The sequence below is a fragment of the Nerophis ophidion genome, linkage group LG03 (assembly GCF_033978795.1).
Source record: "Nerophis ophidion isolate RoL-2023_Sa linkage group LG03, RoL_Noph_v1.0, whole genome shotgun sequence".
NCBI classification, from domain to species: domain Eukaryota; kingdom Metazoa; phylum Chordata; class Actinopteri; order Syngnathiformes; family Syngnathidae; genus Nerophis; species Nerophis ophidion.
In genome coordinates, this window is record NC_084613.1 from 1,654,052 (window position 1) to 1,675,338 (window position 21,287).

The following is a 21,287-nucleotide window of genomic DNA, read 5'->3' on the forward strand; positions in this document are numbered from 1 at the left end:
AGATACATTGTTGGTTGGCTGGTAGGTGGATAGATGGTTGGTTGGTTTGTTGGTTGACAACTTGACTGCTTTTGGCTTTTGTACTAGCATGTTTTGAAGTATGTGACATTAATAAAGCGTGATGTGGCATATTTCAGTCGCTGCCGTGCACGTGCGGGATCTCCCAGACCAGAACCATGGCCATGCTGGACGGCACCTACAGCGAGGCGGACACCAACAGCCTGGCAGGATACACGGAAGAGCCGCTGGAGGAGGATGAGGAGGAGGTTGCAGAGAAGGTAGAACATATGGTGGTCCACCTGTCCGTCAGCAGTGAGTCCACAAGCACCAAGAAGAAGAAGAGTCTGCGTGCTCTGAACATCATACAGAACACGCACGCCATAGATAAATATTCACGTATGATTTTTCCTGGTTCCTATATTTTCTTCAACCTGATCTACTGGTCCGTCTACTGCTGATTATTTTACGTCACAACGACTTTTCTACTTCACTCTCTGCAAGTTTTAGTGCAAGACTCACAACTCTCACTTCTTACTTTCATGCAGCAACGTCAACGTCCAGGAAGAGAAGAAGAAGACTTTTGATTTGACCATGAAAGACTTCTTATTAACATTCTTGTCGTGGTGCTCCTCCATTTTTAGAACCACATTGAAGACAATGGCAGATATCAATTCCTGAAAATATATATACAGTATGACTAATGGTTGTTGAATAATTATATATATGACTGATAGCTATGTTTATTGAAGATATTGTGACAAATAGCTATTAATTAGATGTGACTAATAACTACTAATTATACACGACAATAACTATTAATTATACATGACTATAGGTGTTTGTTAATTATATATATGACTAATACCTTATTTTTGTTATTTATGCGACTGATAGTTATTAAATATATATTTATGAATATTAGCTATGTATTAATATATGACATAATTATTTATTATTATAACTGATACCTATTGATTGGATATACTGTATTACTGCTACTTATTATACATTTGACTGATGACTATTGATTATGTGCAGCTGAGATAGGCTCCAGCGACCCCGAAAGGGACAAGCGGTAGAAAATGGTTTGATGGATGGAACTACTGATTATTTATTTTAGACAACTGTTAATGATCTGTATGACTGATGACTATTAATCATATTTAGATGACAGCTGTTTATTTATTATATTCAACTGATAACTATAATGTACTGTCTGACTGACAACTACTTTTTGATTATACAATAAGAAGATCTATTATATATGACTGATAACAATTAGTTACATGACTGATAGCTGATTCTATATATTATTGATAACTTCATTATTACTGTATATATGTATGACTGACAGCTATTTAACATGTTTAAATATGATTGATACCTGTTTATTTATATATAATGTATTACTAACAATTGTATGTAACGATACTTAAATATCATAAATATGAATTTTAATTATACATATAAGATTGCCAACTTTTATATATATATATATATATATATATATATATATATGTATATAGTAGCTGAAATAGGCCCCAGCGCCCCCCACGACCCCGCAGGGAATAAGTGGTGGGAAATGGATGGATGAATATATATATATATATATATATATATGTCTTAATTAGATCATCCAGAGAATAGTGCTCGATACCGTGGTAGAGCTCAATATGTATGTGTGGGAAAAATCACAAGACTACTTCATCTCTACAGAAGTGTTTCATGAGGGAACCCCTCATGAAACACTTCTGTAGAGATGAAGTAGTCTTGTGATTTTTCCCACACATACATATATATATATATATATATATATATATATATATATATATATATATATATATATATATATATGATAAAACCTATGTGTATTTATTTAAGATATGAGTGATAGCTATAGAAAGAAAAACTGATCATGCTGTCATAATTGTGTGAAAGTTAAAGGTCATTCGCGTCATTAATTGTATAATGTTATAACACACCAAAATACTTCAATGTATAATTGGTATCCTGTTAAATATGTTGATACAGAATTTCCACTACAAGGAAGCTTGACGTAAACATTTTAAAAATGTCTCATAATTTCATATTTCTTCAGCGTTCACTCACCATTTCTACTCAAATGTATGTTTTATTTGTCATCTGACATTCATGTAAAATATCACAAGGTGAAAATGTTGGACTTTTTATTGTGTGCAGCTAAAATAAATAAAGTGTGTGATAGTGACTTGAATCTGTGGAGTAAAACATTTTGTCTGTTTATATTTTTTGATGTACATACTTTTACATTGTTTTCAATTCATGTATTTTTTAATAACTTTTTTTTTTGCACAATCTTGTTTCCATGTTTCTCATAATGAAAATCAACTAGCTTGTTAGTGGTTGTGACGTCTCCAGTTTCAAGTCTTGGTATCGGTCTCAGTATCAGCGATACCACCCCTGTGTTTATCTGGTGTCGGATCGACACCAACATTTTCAGTATCACCACTCCTCGCACAACCGCCAAGAGAAGGAAACACCAACAGCACACTTTTGGCCTTCACAATAAAAGGGTGCCTTCGAAATCATGTCCAATAAAAGAAGGGTTGCGTGGTTGTTTCACTTCCGCTGTTATCGTTTAGGTTCTGCTTTGATAATTATGACGATATGTTGTGTGTCCATCTTGGTACTCATTCACATTATTGAAGTATTTTAACTACAATTCCACTCATTTGTTCATTTTGTCAGCGCACTTGGGCAGGATGTGACGCGTTACGCTCTTATTGTGAAGCCGGAAGTGTACGATTATTTCGAGAAGCGTTTATTTTTTTTCACTACAAGACTGGCAATAAATAAAATACGTGCCTTTCGGGTTACTGTCTACTGTTTATCCTTCACGTTGGGCTTGTATCCCATCTTATAAAACCTTTAGTTACACTAGCATTGGTAAAAAAAAAAAAAAAACGCGAACAACACCCATTCCCAACCGCGACTGCTTGGATAGTGGTGCTTTTTACGAGATGTCCTTAAAGGGACCGTGACTGGCAGGGTGGACATGCTTATTTACGAGGTGTCTGTGAATGCGCCACGCCTGCTTTACTTCCTGTCTTCCATAACTTCACCAAAAACAAAAACACAAAGGAAAAGGTTTTGTTCTTTCGTCTGTTGGCCGACAATAAAGACGTGGTGAGTGTTCTTCTCCGTCATTATAGACTACTTCTCGGCCGAGTAAGTGGAGTAGCTGGAATGTAACTGGCCCTGCAAAGGCGGGTAAATAAAGGTGTTGTCTGTTGCTCCTCGTGTTACTCATGTAACTAATGTAACGTGTAACTAATGTAACACGTACCTAATGTAACATCTAACTAGTGTAACGTGTAACTAATGTAACACGTAACTAATGTAACACGCAACTAATGTAACATCTAACTAATGTAACGTGTTTGCTGCAATATCGTTTCTTTTTCAACTCTTCTGCTTTGTTTGTAACTAATCCCAAGTAAGTTGTGTTGCTTGTGTACATGACATAAGTACACGTAAGTTAGTCACCACAATATACTGGCGTTGATATTTGTTCAAACCCCGTTTCCATATGAGTTGGGAAATTGTGTTAGATGTAAATATAAACAGAATACAATGATTTGCAAATCCTTTTCAAGCCATATTCAGTTGAATATGCTACCAAGACAACATATTTGATGTTCAAACTCATCAACTTTATTTTTTTTGTGCAAATAATCATTAACTTAGAATTTCATGGCTGCAACACGTGCCAACGTAGTTGGGAAAAGGCATGTTCACGTTGGGACGGCGTGGCGCGGTGGTAGAGTGGCCGTGCGCAACCCGAGCGTCCCTGGTTCAATCCCCACCTAGTACCAACCTCGCCACGTCCGTTGTGTCCTGAGCAAGACACTTCACCCTTGCTCCTGATGGGTGCTGGTTAGCGCCTTGCATGGCAGCTCCCTCCATCAGTGTGTGAATGTGTAAATGTGGAAGTAGTGTCAAAGCGCTTTGAGTACCTTGAAGGTAGAAAAGCGCTATACAAGTACAACCCATTTATCATTTATTCACCACTGTGTTACATTACCCTTCTTTTAACAACACTCAATAAATGTTTGGGAACTCAGGAAACTAATTGTTGAAGCTTTGAAAGTGGAATTATTTACCATTCTTGTTTTATGTAGAGCTTCAGTCCTTCAACAGTCCGGGGTCTTGTTGTCCTATTTCATGCTTCATAATGCGCCACACATTTTCGATGGGAGACAGGTCTGGACTGCAGGCGGGCCAGGAAAGTACCCGCACTCTTTTTTAACGAAGCCACGCTGTTGTAACACTTGTCTTGCTGAAATAAGCAGGGGCGTCCATGAAAAAGACGGTGCTTAGATGACAACATATGTTGTTCCAAAACCTGTATGTACCTTTCAGCATTAATGGTGCCTTCACACATGTGTAAGTTACCCATGCCTTGGGCACTAATGCACCCCCATACCATCACACATGTGTAAGTTACCCATGCCTTGGGCACTAATACACCCCCATACCATCACACATGTGTAAGTTACCCATGTCTTGTTCACTAATACACCCCCATACCATCACACATGCTGGCTTTTACACTTTGCGTGGATAACAGTCTGGATGGTTCGCTTTCCCTTTGGTCCGGATGACACCATGTCTGCTGTTTTTTTACCCAATCATGGCACCCACCTGTTCCCAATTAGCCTGCACACCTGTGGGATGTTCCAAATGAGTGTTTGATGAGCATTCCTCAACTTTATCAGTATGTATTGCCACCTTTCCCAACTTCTTTGTCACGTGTTGCTGGCATCAAATTCTAAAGTTAATGATTATTTTCAACAACAACAAAAAACCTTTATGAGTTTGAACATGAAATATGTTGTCTTTGTAGCATATTCAACTGAATATGGCTTGAAAATGATTTGCAAATCATTGTATTCTGTTTATATTTACATCTAACACAATTTCCCAACTCATATGGAAACGGGGTTTCTTAAAAAAAAATTCTCCAAAGGGTCCAATAAACTGCATTTTATAAGTAAAATGTAATTGTATGTGTTGTATAAATACCATACAGCAAATAATAAGAAAGAAATGAAATCAATCCACAAATATGATATTATTTCTCATTACCAGAGAGCTAAAGATGTCACACAACAGTAGGAGAGAGGTAGCAGGTGAAGGCATGCTAATTGCTAAACTAATGTGAAACAACACAAGAAATAAGTGCTTTGTAAACTTTAAGACGTGTAAATGGATGCACGTTACAGCAGAAAGTAAGTGCTCATTAGCAGGAAATTAAAAAAAAGATTAATAGGAGTCAGAGAGAGCGTAATATAACATCTGTTGGTGTGTATCATCAGTCAGGCTTACATGGAAAGAGGAGGGCGGATCCATCCAGAAATCTGTGGTGTCGACACCAAGGTAGCATCAGTTTAAGATCGATACGTTCGTGATTAGGTCAATCTTTTTATTTTCCTACAAAATCCTTTCTTGTCGTTTTTGTTGTTCACAAATTCAATCAATAATTAGCTGGTCACTGGAGGACTAAAAATCAAAGGCTTTAATGAGTTGAAGATGGTGTTTTTTTATGTATTGTGTAAATAAATAAATAAATAAATGGGTTGTACTTGTATAGCGCTTTTCTACCTTCAAGGTACTCAAAGCGCTTTGACACTACTTCCACATTCACACTCACATTCACACACTGATGGAAGGAGCTGCCATGCAAGGCGCCAACCAGCACCCATCAGGAGCAAGGGTGAAGTGTCTTGCTCAGGACACAACGGACGTGACGAGGTTGGTTCTAGATGGGATTTGAACCAGTGACCCTCGGGTTGCGAACGGCCACATTCTTCCACTGCGCCACGCCGTCCCGTGTACTATTGACTTTGTTTTTTCCAACAATTGTATGTAATAAAAGAGAATAGGGAAGTAGTTTAGATATTGTTAAACTGTGACTGGCATTCACTATAAGTACTTGAAACATGTGGTCAGTATCAGCTGATCTCGCTCATGTATCGGAGTTGGCAGCATAACACCCTGATCGGAACAATGTTGTAGTTGTAGTACCAGTAGTTGTACTACAATCTACCTTTAATGTATTGCTTTTTAAATGACTTTTGTTAGTTTTCCAGTGGATCTTCATTTCTTTCTTCCACACACTGGCAGCAGTGTTTGTGTCTGTGTAGCCTTGGAAAGTACATCAGCACTCGTGTTTGGAAGAGAAAACCAAAGCCGCTCGTTTAGTGAGGAATTTCTTCTGTGGTTGGGGGGAATGAGTCATTTCAGCAGACTTTTTCCTTGTAAGAAGATGGATGTTTCTAGTCCTCATTGCAGACTTTTCATTGCCTCAAGTCACACCCCACTAAGTCAGTCTCATACAATTTCAGCTTCCTCAATAACTGACAGAGACATTTTATAATAGACATACAAATAAAGCATCTACAGTAGCAGAAGTGGGCAAATATTTTAGATTTGCGGGGGTGCCACTTTAGATCAACTGATTCATTTTTTTAGGAACAGTTGACACAGCTGGAGGATGCTTTGCAAAATGATTAAAAAACTCCGACAGCGATGAATTCGACCTCTGCCAGGCCGGCCCTACCTACCAAGAGTAAACAAATCCTGAATCCAGACAGTGATCCGTATCAGCCCAAAAATGTAACCACTGGTTCCTTATCCCATGTCAGACATTTCCTGAAAGTTTCATCAACATCTGTCCATAAACGTTTGAGCTATCAATAGGAGAACTAAAGAAACCGAATAAAGCCTCTTGTCAGTCATCCAGTGTGTTCACTCTGTGGGTGGAGGCGCGGACGCGCTGCCACAAGGGATGAGTACCGAATCCGGTACTTTTTTGCCACCGACCCATCCCCGCCAGTACTACCGGGCACATATTTACATAACATCCAACGGTGCAATGTTACGGTACATCTGTCGCGCGATGACGTGGCGATCACTCCAGCGGCTCCGAGAGCGGACTCAGCCCAACTACCTCTAGCTCTGGGCTCGGCAACCTAAAATGTTGAAAGAGCCATATTGGACCAAAAATACAAAAACAAATCTGTCTGGAGCCACAAAAAAATAAAAGCCATATTACATACAGATAGTGTGTCATGATATATAAATTGAATTAAGAGGACTTAAATGAAACTAAATAAGCTCAAATCTAGCTACAAATGAGGCATAATGATGCAATATGTACATGCAGCTAGCCTAAATAGCATGTTAGCATCGATTAGCTTGCAGTGAGCAAATATGTCTGATTAACACTCCACACAAGTCAATAACATCAACAAAACTCACCTTTGTGCATTCATGCACAACGTTAAAAGTTTGGTGGACAAAATGAGACAGAAAAAGAAGTGGAATAAAATACGTCTTAGAAAGTTGGAGAAAGTTGTACATGTAAACAAACTAGGGTGAGTTCAAGGACCGCCAAAATTAGTAGGACAAAACGGTGCTCACCAAATACTTTTTCATATATTTTTGAAAAAGCTCCAGAGAGCCACTAAAGAGCCGCGGGTTGCTGACCCCTGCTCTAGTAATGTTACAATGTTTAATGCCAACAAAACAAATGACTCCAAAAAACCCTCTAACCTAAGTAAAGTTAGGCTCTTCATTCCCAAAAATGCACTAGCTTGATGCTAACGTACAATGGCTTTGCTCTAAGACATGTTGTTGATTAGCATTACCAATTTTACATGGTGATTTCAACACCTCCAAATTTGTTAATGAAAGTACAACTCAAATGCTGCACCTAGCACTCAAACAGCTGCTGTGTGATAAGCACAATACTTATAGTATTAACACTTCTTAGGGCACAACTAAAGCCGAGACTGCAAAGACTGCTGAACTAACTAGCCAACACACCATAAAGTATACACTACTGCCTTCTGGTGTGTTGGACTCACAAGCTCATCATAAAACAAGATATAACAGCAGTTATCATAGTCAGCTCATCTTTAAATGTTGCAGTAAAAATGAGATTTTATCATTAAAAACAATATTTATTAACACACAAAAGTACCATAAATGGGTACCATAGAGTACTGGTATTGATGGATGTACCGATCCCTAACTAGCGCGCACACACACACACACACACACTTAGAAGTTGAAGTTTATAATGTAAACGAGAGGTAACATCGTAGAAATGATCCGCTGGACAGCCAGTGACCTTCCAAGGTTGGTATTTTCTTCTATTTTAGTCATTTACCAAAGGTAAACATTAGGGCTGCCAATCTTTGGGTGTCCCACGATTCGATTCAATATCGATCCGTGGGTTCACGATTCGATTATATATCGATTTTTTTTCAATTCAATGCGATTCTCGATTCAAAAACGATTTTTTTTATGATTGAAAGGGATTGTGTATTCATTCAATACATAGATTTCAGCAGGATCTACCCCAGTCTGCTCACATGCTAGCAGAGTAGTAGATTTAAAAAAAAAAAAAAAGCTTTTATAATTGTAAAGGACAATGTTTTATCAACTGATTGCAGTAATGTAAATTTGTTTGAACTATTAAAGGAAGCAAAAATCAGACTTATTTTATCTTTGTGAAAACATTGGACACAGTGTGTTGTCCAGCTTATGAGATGCCATGCAAGTGTAAGCCACTGTGACACTATTGTTCTTTTTGATTATTACCATAAATGTCTAATGATAATGTCAGTGAGGGATTTTTAATCACTGCTATGCTGAAATGATAATTAATATTGATACTGTTGTTGATAATATTCACTACTTTTGTTTTGTTCTGTGTGGTGTTTGTGTCTCCTCTCAATTGTTCTGTTTATTGCAGTTCTGAGAGTTGCTGGGTCAGCTTTGCTTTTGGATTGCATTGTTATGGTATTGCTGTGTACTGCTTTGTTGGATTGATAAAAAATAAATAAAAATAAATAGATTTTTTAAAAACGAGAATCGATTCTGAATCGCACAAAGTGAGAATCGTGAATCGTATTCGAATCGATTTTTTCCCACAGCCCTAATAAACAAATATCAAATATTATATTTGGATATTACTAACATATGCAAAATCTACAAGGCAGAACTGTAATAGAAAGTATTTAGTAACAAACATGTCCACATTATTCCACTTTTTGCGTCATTGGCTTAATTGAATTATTTATCAAATCCACTGGATTTCACCAAAAAACAAATACCATGCCACTTCAACTTAAAAGACTGCATAAGTCCACTCCAGACGGTTAATAATATACAGGTTAGTGTTTTCATACCTACCACTGTTCTGTGTCATTCTTTTCAACCAATCAAACCTTGTCTAACAATCCACATGACAAAATGTAACATGATTCCTGCTGATAGTGTCCATCATTTTCAGCAAGGACTCAAGGCTCCGACATCAGTTTGGTACAGGAAGTGAAAAAGTGCAGCTTCTTTAGCACCAGTCTCTTCCCTGGGTTTACAAACCACCGTCATAACGATCCTGGCGTGTCAGAAGGCTGATAAAGTTTGATGTGTGAAGTCCTACGCGATCTACGCCATGTTTGTTTACAATAATCTCAAGGGAAGTTTGAGAAAATAAGCGTTTGATTCGCTCACCTCAACCCACCTGTAGCACAGTAATCTCACGTTTTAATGTTATCTGTTGTTATGTTGGGAGGGTTCCTGGTTCGATCCCCACCTTCCACCAACCTCCTCACGGCCGTTGTGTCCTTGAGCAAGACACTTCAGCCTTGCTCCTGATGGGTGGTGGTTAGGGCCTTGCATGGCAGCTCCCTCCATCAGTGTGTGAATGTGGAAATAGTGTCAAAGCACTTTGAGCAACTTGAAGGTAGAAAAGTGCTATATAACCCATTTACCATGTTGTAGAAATATATGTGTGATGTCATAATCCCTCAAATGGGCCAGTTTATGGTGCACATCTAACACAAATATATATATAGATTAGCTACGGGTTAATGACGTGCTTTAATGGCGGCCATCTTGGTGAGGGCTAAATTCCCATTAAATCCAATGCATGTACATTGGAAATAGATCATTTGTCAACCAATTTCTATGTGGTTTACTTTGTTGTCTACATCAAAACATGCTAGTCTAGCATGATCAAAGGGGCCTTTCCCATCTACATATTCATATCTATGCTGTCTAGGAATCCATTAGGAATAATTCTAATGGTTTTGAGTCTTGCAGTAATTTAATAATATAAATGTATTGATAAACTTCTTAGCATATCGGATTGCTTTTAGCCAACTCTAATGTGAGTCCTGGACGGTTACTTTAATGTGCACAGCTTGGCGGACTTTATTGCAATTGCTCCCCCACAGTGACAGTGATCGTGTGCCGTCTGCTTCTCTGCAGGCCTTGAAGTGGTCATGACGCAGCAAGAGCAGCAGGACTTCATGGAGCGACTGCAGGAGGCGCTGTCCTGGATGAAAGCTGTGCAGGAGAAGCTGAGGACAAACGACAACACGGAGGGGCCGTGGGATGCCCTGGAAAGTCGACTCAGGGAGACGGAGGTGAGATTGTGTTACTTCGTTTAACCCTTCACCCCTGACCTCTGGTGCAACACCAGATTTCACTGGACGGGGCTGGAATCTTTGTTATTCTTTGTTGAAAATGCAAAAATTCACAAAAAGTCCTAAACACTTGGAAGGAAACAATGCCAATAAATCAGGAATATATTTAAGTAGTCGTGTGAAGTAAGACAAATATTACAATGCAACCCCTTTTAGTACGGCAGCTGCGAGTCATGAGGTTTTATAACAAAGTTTTCCATGTTTAGAAAATCCACCACTCGATGCACGACGGCCAGGTGAAGATGGACATGGCACAAGTTGCAGCTCAACATCTTCTGGAGAAAGGAGATGAAGAGCTGAGGACAAATACCCAGGCCAAGCTCAAAGACCTGAAGAGCAGCTGGGAAGAAACATGTACTTACACCATCCACTGTCACAGGTACTTGTTACACCATCCACTGTCACAGGTACTTGTTACACCATCCACTGTCACAGGTACTTGTTACACCATCCACTGTCACAGCTACTTGTTACACCATCCACTGTCACAGCTACTTGTTACACCATCCACTGTCACAGCTACTTGTTACACCATCCACTGTCACAGGTACTTGTTACACCATCCACTGTCACAGGTACTTGTTACACCATCCACTGTCACAGCTACTTGTTACACCATCCACTGTCACAGCTACTTGTTACACCATCCACTGTCACAGGTACTTGTTACACCATCCACTGTCACAGTTACTTGTTACACCATCCACTGTCACAGGTACTTGTTACACCATCCACTGTCACAGATACTTGTTACACCATCCACTGTCACAGCTACTTGTTACACCATCCACTGTCACAGGTACTTGTTACACCATCCACTGTCACAGGTACTTGTTACACCATCCACTGTCACAGGTACTTGTTACACCATCCACTGTCACAGGTACTTGTTACACCATCCACTGTCACAGGTACTTGTTACACCATCCACTGTCACAGGTACTTGTTACACCATCCACTGTCACAGTTACTTGTTACACCATCCACTGTCACAGGTACTTGTTACACCATCCACTGTCACAGATACTTGTTACACCATCCACTGTCACAGCTACTTGTTACACCATCCACTGTCACAGGTACTTGTCACACCATCCACTGTCACAGTTACTTGTTACACCATCCACTGTCACAGCTACTTGTTACACCATCCACTGTCACAGTTACTTGTTACACCATCCACTGTCACAGGTACTTGTTACACCATCCACTGTCACAGATACTTGTCACACCATCCACTGTCACAGGTACTTGTTACACCATCCACTGTCACAGCTACTTGTTACACCATCCACTGTCACAGGTACTTGTTACACCATCCACTGTCACAGGTACTTGTTACACCATCCACTGTCACAGGTACTTGTTACACCATCCACTGTCACAGGTACTTGTTACACCATCCACTGTCACAGGTACTTGTTACACCATCCACTGTCACAGGTACTTGTTACACCATCCACTGTCACAGGTACTTGTCACACCATCCACTGTCACAGGTACTTGTCACACCATCCACTGTCACAGTTACTTGTTACACCATCCACTGTCACAGCTACTTGTTACACCATCCACTGTCACAGTTACTTGTTACACCATCCACTGTCACAGGTACTTGTTACACCATCCACTGTCACAGATACTTGTCACACCATCCACTGTCACAGGTACTTGTTACACCATCCACTGTCACAGCTACTTGTTACACCATCCACTGTCACAGGTACTTGTTACACCATCCACTGTCACAGGTACTTGTTACACCATCCACTGTCACAGGTACTTGTTACACCATCCACTGTCACAGGTACTTGTTACACCATCCACTGTCACAGGTACTTGTTACACCATCCACTGTCACAGGTACTTGTTACACCATCCACTGTCACAGGTACTTGTTACACCATCCACTGTCACAGGTACTTGTTACACCATCCACTGTCACAGCTACTTGTTACACCATCCACTGTCACAGGTACTTGTTACACCATCCACTGTCACAGGTACTTGTTACACCATCCACTGTCACAGCTACTTGTTACACTATCCACTGTCACAGGTACTTGTTACACCATCCACTGTCACAGGTACTTGTTACACCATCCACTGTCACAGGTACTTGTTACACCATCCACTGTAACAGGTACTTGTTACACCATCCACTGTCACAGGTACTTGTTACACCATCCACTGTCACAGCTACTTGTTACACCATCCACTGTCACAGCTACTTGTTACACCATCCACTGTCACAGCTACTTGTTACACCATCCACTGTCACAGGTACTTGTTACACCATCCACTGTCACAGGTACTTGTTACACCATCCACTGTCACAGGTACTTGTTACACCATCCACTGTCACAGCTATTTGTTACACCATCCACTGTCACAGGTACTTGTTACACCATCCACTGTCACAGGTACTTGTTACACCATCCACTGTCACATGTACTTGTTACACCATCCACTGTCACAGGTACTTGTTACACCATCCACTGTCACAGGTACTTGTTACACCATCCACTGTCACAGCTACTTGTTACACCATCCACTGTCACAGCTACTTGTTACACCATCCACTGTCACAGCTACTTGTTACACCATCCACTGTCACAGGTACTTGTTACACCATCCACTGTCACAGGTACTTGTTACACCATCCACTGTCACAGGTACTTGTTACACCATCCACTGTCACAGGTACTTGTTACACCATCCACTGTCACAGCTACTTGTTACACCATCCACTGTCACAGCTACTTGTTACACCATCCACTGTCACAGGTACTTGTTACACCATCCACTGTCACAGGTACTTGTTACACCATCCACTGTCACAGGTACTTGTTACACCATCCACTGTCACAGGTACTTGTTACACCATCCACTGTCACAGGTACTTGTTACACCATCCACTGTAACAGGTACTTGTTACACCATCCACTGTCACAGGTACTTGTTACACCATCCACTGTCACAGCTACTTGTTACACCATCCACTGTCACAGCTACTTGTTACACCATCCACTGTCACAGCTACTTGTTACACCATCCACTGTCACAGGTACTTGTTACACCATCCACTGTCACAGGTACTTGTTACACCATCCACTGTCACAGGTACTTGTTACACCATCCACTGTCACAGGTACTTGTTACACCATCCACTGTCACAGGTACTTGTTACACCATCCACTGTCACAGGTACTTGTTACACCATCCACTGTCACAGGTACTTGTTACACCATCCACTGTAACAGGTACTTGTTACACCATCCACTGTCACAGCTACTTGTTACACCATCCACTGTCACAGCTACTTGTTACACCATCCACTGTCACAGCTACTTGTTACACCATCCACTGTCACAGGTACTTGTTACACCATCCACTGTCACAGGTACTTGTTACACCATCCACTGTCACAGCTACTTGTTACACCATCCACTGTCACAGGTACTTGTTACACCATCCACTGTCACAGGTACTTGTTACACCATCCACTGTCACAGGTACTTGTTACTCCTTCAAGCAATACCTACTTTTACTTCCACTCCAGATGCTGGTGTACTTTTACAAGCCCTGGGGGTCGGCAAGTTACATCAATATTTAGGTTTTGGTTGTTCTGGAAAGTTTTTGTTCCATGTTTTGCTGTTTAGTTTCTTACTGTAATTACCAGAAAATCATTTTAGCGTTGAATTTCTTAGCCTGAGTACCAGGAAACCATATCAGAGTTTAGTTTTTTACACCAACTACCAGGGAGTAATGTTAGGGTTTAGTTTCTTAGCTTAATTACCAAGGAAACATTTTAAGGTGTAGTTTCTTAGTCTAATTACCAGGAAACTATTTTAGGGTGTAGTCTCTTAGCCTAACTACCAGGAAAACAATTTCAGGCTTTACTTTCCCTGAGTTTTAATTACCAGGGAACCATTTTAGGGTTTAGTTTCTTAGCGTAATTCCGAGAAGAAAATTTCAGGAGGTACTTTATTAGCCTAATTACCAGAAAACAGACAACAATCAGGAAACAATTGCTTAGCTTAATTGCAAGGAACCAATTTTACAGAGGCCTTTTGTAATTACCAGGTAACTTTCAGGGAGTTGTTTCTTAGCCTAATTACATCAAAATAATTTTAAAAGGTTGTTTTAGCCTAATTACCAGGAAACAATTTTATGAGGCACTTTTTTCAGCCTATTTACCAGGGAACGTTTCAAGAGGTTCTTTCTTAGCCTAATTAAGAAAAAAACTATTTTAAAGTGTAATTTCTAAACCTGCTTAAAAGGAAACAATGTTAGGATGTACTTTTGTAGCCTACTTACCAGGAAAACATTTCAAGCAGTTGTTTCATAGCCTGATTACTTGGAAACAATTTTAAGAGGTTGTTTACCATGAGTTGATGAACGTGGACCCCGACTTCAACAAAACGTGGACCCCGACTTCAACAAGTTCAAAACTTATTGGGGTGTTACCATTTAGTGGTCAATTGTACGGAATATGTACAAACCCCGTTTCCATATGAGTTGGGAAATGGTGTTAGATGTAAATATAAACAGAATACAATGATTTGCAAATCCTTTTCAAGCCATATTCAGTTGAATATGCTACAAAGACAACATATTTCATGTTCAAACTCATAAACTTTATTTTTTTTCGCAAATAATCATGAACTTTAAAATTTGATGCCAGCAACACGTGACAAAGAAGTTGGGAAAGGTGGCAATAAATACTGATAAAGTTGAGGAATGCTCATCAAACACGTATTTGGAACATCCCACAGGTGTGCAGGCTAATTGGGAACAGGTGGGTGCCATGATTGGCTATAAAAACAGCTTCCCAAAAAATGCTCAGTCTTTCACAAGAAAGGATGGGGCGAGGTACACCCCTTTGTCCACAACTGTGTGAGCAAATAGTCAAACAGTTTAAGAACAACCTTTCTCAAAGTGACATTGCAAGAAATTGAGGGATTTCAACATCTACGCTCCATAATATCATCAAAAGGTTCAGAGAATCTGGAGAAATCACTCCACGTAAGCGGCATGGCCAGAGACCAACATCGAACGACCGTGACTTTCGATCCCTCAGACGGCACTATCTAAAACCGACATCAATTTGTAAAGGATATCACCACATGGGCTCAGGAACACTTCAGAAAACCACTGTCACTAAATACAGTTTGTCGCTACATCTGTAAGTGCAAGTTAAAGCTCTACTATGCAAAGTAAAAGCCATTCATCAACAACATCCAGAAACGCCTCTGGCTTCTCTGGGCCCGAGATCATCTCAGATGGACTGATGCAAAGTGGAAAAGTGTTCTGTGGTCTGACGAGTCCACATTTCAAATTGTTTTGGGAAATATTCGACATGGTGTCATCCGGACCAAAGGGGAAGCGAACCATCCAGACTGTTATCCACGCAAAGTGTAAAAGCCAGCATGTGTGATGGTATGGGGGTGCATTAGTGCCCAAGGCATGGGTAACTTACACATCTGTGAAGGCACCATTAATGCTGAAAGGTACATACAGCTTTTGGAACAACATATGCTGCCATCTAAGCGCCGTCTTTTTCAAGGACGCCCCTGCTTATTTCAGCGAGACAATGCCAAGCCCCATTCAGCACGTGTTACAACAGTGTGGCTTTGTAAAAAAAGAGTGCGGGTACTTTCCTGGCCTGCCTGCAGTCCAGACCTGTCTCCCATGGAAAATGTGTGGAGCATTATGAAGCGTAAAATACAACAGCGGAGACCCCGGACTGTTGAAGGACTGAAGCTCTACATAAAAAAAAAAAGAGAGAAATAATTCCACTTTCAAAGCTTCAACAATTAGTTTCCTCAGTTCCCAAACGTTTATTGAGTGTTGTTAAAAGAAAAGGTGATGTAACACAGTGGTGAACATGCCCTTTCCCAACTACTTTGGCACGTGTTGCAGCCATGAAATTCTAAGTTGATTATTATTTGCAAAAACAAAAAAATAAAGTTTATGAGTTTGAACATGAAATATGTTGTCTTTGTAGCATATTCAACTGAATATGGCTTGAAAAGGATTTGCAAATCATTGTATTCTGTTTATATTTACATCTAACACCATTTCCCAACTCATATGGAAACGGGGTTTGTACTTTACTGTGCAATTTACTGATAATAAAAGTTTCAAAGTTACCTAGTGTAATAATCAGGAAACCTATAAGGTTCAAACTACCAGGAAACCATTTTAGGGTGTAGTTTCTTAGCCTAACAACCAGAAACACTATTTCAGGCTTTAGTGTCCCTGAGTTTTAATTACCAGGGAACCATTTTAAGGTGTAGTTCCTTAGCGTAATCTCTCGGAGAAAATTTCAGGAGGTACTTTATTTGCCTAATACTCAGAAGACTATTTCAGGAGGTGCTTTATTTGCCTAATTACCAGCAAACAATTTTAGGGTTTAGTTTTTTTAGCCAAAAAAACAGGAAACATTTTCAGGACTATCAAGAAAAGATTTTAAGTTGTTCCAAAGTGTAATTAACAGGAAACAATTATAGAAGGGCCTTTTTTGATTACCAGGAAACTTTCATCAACTTCTTTCTTGGCCTAATTACAAGGAAACTATTTAAAAAGGTTGTTTTGGTCTAAATACCAGGAACCAATTTTGGGATGTACTTTTGTAGCCTAATTACCAGGGACCGGTTTTAAAAGGTTAATTCTTAACCTAATAACGAATAAATTGTAAGGTTTAGTTTCTAAACTTAGTTATCAGGAAACATTTTTAGGAGGTATTTTTCTAGCATACTTACAAGGAAACAACTTCCAGAAGTATTTTTTACCCTAATTTTTTAGGAAACTATTTAAATAGGTTATTTCTTAGTCGAGTTACCAGCAAACAATTATAAGGTTTAGTTTCTAAGCTTAGTTACTAGGAAACCATTTTAGGATGTACTTTTGTAGCCTACTGACCAGGAAACAATTTGAAGGTTTTAGACTACTTACTAGGACATTATTTTTACGGTTGAGTTTCTTAACCTGAGTACCAGGAAACCATTTCAGAGTTTAGTTTTTTAGACTAACTACTGGTACCAGGGAGCTTTTTTAGGGTTCACTTTATTAGCCTCATTACCACAGAAACATTTTAGGGTGTAGTGTGTTAGCCTAATGACCATGAAACCCATTTAGACTGTAGTCTCTTAGCCCGACTACCAGGAAATAATTTCAGGCTTTTGTTTTCATGAGTTTAATTACCAGGGAACTGCTTTATGGTTTAGTTTCTTTGCATAATCCCCAGGAGACAATTTCAGGAGGTTCTTTATTGGCCCAACTACCAGGAAAAAATGTCATGGTTTTTTTAGCCAAAAAAACAGGAAACGACTTATTAGCATAATTACCAGGAAGGAATTCCGCCAAATGCAGCTGGGATAGGCTCCTGCACCCCAAAAGGGACAAGCGGTAGAAAATAGATGGATGGATTTAGAGGGGGCTTTTTTTAATTGCCAGTAAACTTTCAAGAAGTTGTTTCTTAGCCTAATTTCAAGGAAACAATTTTAAAATGTTTCAGCCTAATTACCAGGAAACAATTTTAAGAGGTTGTTTCCTGCAATTTTAGGAGACACTTTCCTGGCCTAATTACCAGGGAACGGTTTTACGAGGTTCATTCTTAGCCTAATTACAAAGAAACAATTTTAATGTTTAATTTTTAAACCTAGTTAACAGGAAACATTTTTAGGAGGTACTTTTGTAGCCTACTTACCAGGAAACAATTTCAAGAAGTTGTTTCTTAGCCTAATTACCAGGAAACTATTTTAAGTGGTTGTTTCTTAGCCTGATTACGGAGAAACAATTTCAAGGTTTAGATTTTTAAGTCTAGTTACCAGTGAACACTTTTAGGATGTACTCTTGTAGCCTACTGACCAGGAAACAATTTGAAGGTTTAAATTTTAGGCCAATTACCAGGAAACAATTTGAAAGTTTAGTTTCCTCGAGCAGTTAGGGGCGGTATAGCTCGGTTGGTAGAGCGGCCGTGCCAGCAACTTGAGGGTTGCAGGTTCGATTCCCGCTTCCGCCATCCTAGTCACTGCCGTTGTGTCCTTGGGCAAGACACTTGACCCACCTGCTCCCAGTGCCACCCACACTGGTTTAAATGTAACTTAGATATTGGGTTTCACTATGTAAAGCGCTTTGAGTCACTTGAGAAAAGCGCTATATAAATATAATTCACTTCACTTCACTTAGCACATTAGCAAAGTCTGCGATGAAGTGGCGACTTGTCCAGGGTGTACCCTGCCTTCCGCGCGAGCACAGCTGGATTAGGCTCCAAAGGGACCCCAAAAGGGACAAGCGCTAGAAAATGGCTTGATTGATTGATTGATTGATACTTTTATTAGTAGATTGCACAGTACAGTACATATTCCGTACAATTGACCACTAAATGGTAACACCCCAATACGTTTTTCAACTTGTTTAAGTCGGGGTCCACGTTCATCAATTCAAGTCAAGAAAAGTGAAGTCATTGCACACAAGAATTGTGTATGAGATTGAGTAAGCAAACATGTTAGTTCCTATAAAGGTGTGTTTATAAAAGTTTCTCTCAGGTGAGGAATGCATTTTACCATCAAATGTTACTGATGTAGCTTGTGCAAGACATTTCACATCCTTGCAGTCCATTAAAACTGAGTTTCTGCCATGTGCCAGACTGAATGATTGGTGCATGGACAGTTGGACAGCTTGTCCCCAGCAGGCTGTCAACAAGGAGCTTATTTTGGCTTCAATAGTTGGGATGTGGAAGAAAACCAAGATGTACTATTACAGATTTATTTGCTTGGCCGGGATTTGAACTCACAACCTACCCATCTCAGGGTGGACACTCTAACCACTAGGCCACTGAGTAGGTTTTTCACCAATAATCCAGAATAGAATGAAATTGTTGATATTCATGTGGACGTGAATCCAACATCATGAAGTGTGCATAAAGACCCTGAATACTGCATAGTCTCACCTCCCGTCTTTGGTCTTCTTATCAGCCGGATCGAGTGGGTGTGGCTCCACTGGAGTGAATATTTAAAGGCCTACGAGGAGTTCATGTTGTGGCTGATGAAGCAGCAGTGCAGTCTGGACGTGACCTTGGAGCTACAACTGGGCCTGAAGGAGAAGTTGTGGCAGGTGGACCAGCAGAGGGTTATGGTGAGCGACATCCGTGGCCAAGCAGCGTTATTGGAACGGCTGCTGGATGAAGCTGCCGCGCTGCACAACAGAATCCAAGACCCCTGTGTGGACCCTAAGACCCAGGAGAGACTGCAGGGGGCCTACAGTGACATCACGACCAAGGCTGAGGTGGGCTGATACCATTAAACTGGTTTTTCAACAATAATTTAGCTCTAATATCAAATTCTGACTCAAATATCAAATTCCGACACATGTATCATTGTTATCAAATGTAAGATTCTGTGTCAGGTTGGGACACATTTATCATTGCTATCAAATATCAGAGTCTGTATCAGGTTGGGACACACGTGTCATTGCTATCAAATTCTGGCACATTTATCATTGTTATCAAATGGGAGATAATGTCGCATTGTTTAATTGTTGTCAAATATCAGTTGTGTTTCAGATTCTGACACGTGCACCATTGTTTTCAAATATCAGATTTTGTATCAAATATCAGATTTTGTATCAGTTTGTACTATTGTTATCAAATATTAGATTCTCTATCACATTGTTCCATTTTTATCCGATATCAGATTATGACAGTTGTACCATTGTGATCCAATATTAGATTACGACATGTATACCATTGTTATCAAATATCAGATTCCGTATCATATTTTACCATTGTTATCGGATATCAGATTCTGTATTACATTCTGACATTTTTACCTTTTACATTTCAACTGATACAGTACCAATTGCTGGTACCTGTAAATCGATATTGGTACTCCATGGTATCAATTTTTGATACTATTGTACGCGTTCATGTGGTAATAATGTGTTTTATGATATTTTTAATGCAACATTTAGCAGTGAGCTGATAATAACTGTTGTTATATTTGGATTTCTTACACTTCTGAGTCTCAAGTATGCATTGTTTTGGTTTTGTCCAAGTTAATCCATTTTCAAGAAGTAGTCTTTGCCATTATTTTAAATGTGGCAGTCCTACAAAGTGTTTATAATGTAAGTATTGTACTTATTAAGCACCAGCTGTTTGATTGTAATAATCTTAATTGTTCAACCAAATGTACAGGTGTCGAAACCGCCATGTAAAGTCTCTGATGCTAATCAGTAGCATGTAGTTGATTGTTTTGTAAAGTGTTACTTGTTAGGACCCACGGAATTCGGTCACTATAAAAGTACTGAATTCGGTACCCACCCCTAGTAGTAGTGTAGGAAAAACAATCAACATAACCTTTGCCAATATGAACATTTTATGACTATGAGATACTAACGTCCTCCATTTGTGTCATTATCACTGCAAGTGAATAAAAGTGTGCCGGTCCTTGCTAGGAGCGTCTGGCGCTGCTCCAGAAGATCGCTGAGGAGCACCAGACTTACCAAGGCTGCGTTCAGAGCTTTCAGTCCTGGCTGCTGTCCAAAACCAAGGAACTGACAGATCTGATGGAGAAAGAAGATACCACAGAGAACAAACTCCAAGCCTTACGAGTAAGACTAAACTGACTTCCCTGAAGATCAACTTATTTTTGTCTCAAAGCTACCAGGCTGTTTATTTGGAAATGTGTATCCTCATCTTATGAGTTTAATTAGTTCCGTGACGGAGCTTGTACCTCAAAA

At 39.7% G+C, this 21,287-nt stretch overlaps 2 protein-coding genes across 5 annotated transcripts in view; both read left to right on the forward strand.

Annotated features, from left to right (window-relative positions):
- LOC133548919 (gamma-aminobutyric acid receptor subunit rho-2-like) overlaps positions 1 to 1,670 on the forward strand; it is a 39,383-nt gene extending 37,713 nt beyond the window's left edge. The window contains exons 9-10 of one of the 4 annotated variants that reach the window (XR_009806000.1): positions 138 to 396; positions 546 to 1,670. Coding sequence is in view for 3 of the 4 variants with exons in the window: in XM_061893870.1 (XP_061749854.1) it covers positions 138 to 458 (321 nt within the window). In the remaining variant the exon portion in view is untranslated. Of the gene's footprint in view, positions 1 to 137 lie in introns of all 4 variants that reach the window. The other 3 variants (XM_061893871.1, XM_061893872.1, XM_061893870.1) reach the window with 3 other exon arrangements.
- Positions 1,671 to 3,014: 1,344 nt separating this feature from the next.
- Positions 3,015 to 21,287, forward strand: part of syne3 (spectrin repeat containing, nuclear envelope family member 3) — a 64,922-nt gene continuing 46,649 nt past the window's right edge. Inside the window, exons 1-5 of the mRNA XM_061893877.1 lie at positions 3,015 to 3,165; positions 10,324 to 10,481; positions 10,748 to 10,920; positions 19,526 to 19,835; positions 21,003 to 21,158. Coding sequence (XP_061749861.1) covers positions 10,338 to 10,481; positions 10,748 to 10,920; positions 19,526 to 19,835; positions 21,003 to 21,158 — 783 coding nt within the window. The 5' untranslated portion in view covers positions 3,015 to 3,165; positions 10,324 to 10,337. The remainder of the gene's footprint in view (positions 3,166 to 10,323; positions 10,482 to 10,747; positions 10,921 to 19,525; positions 19,836 to 21,002; positions 21,159 to 21,287) is intronic.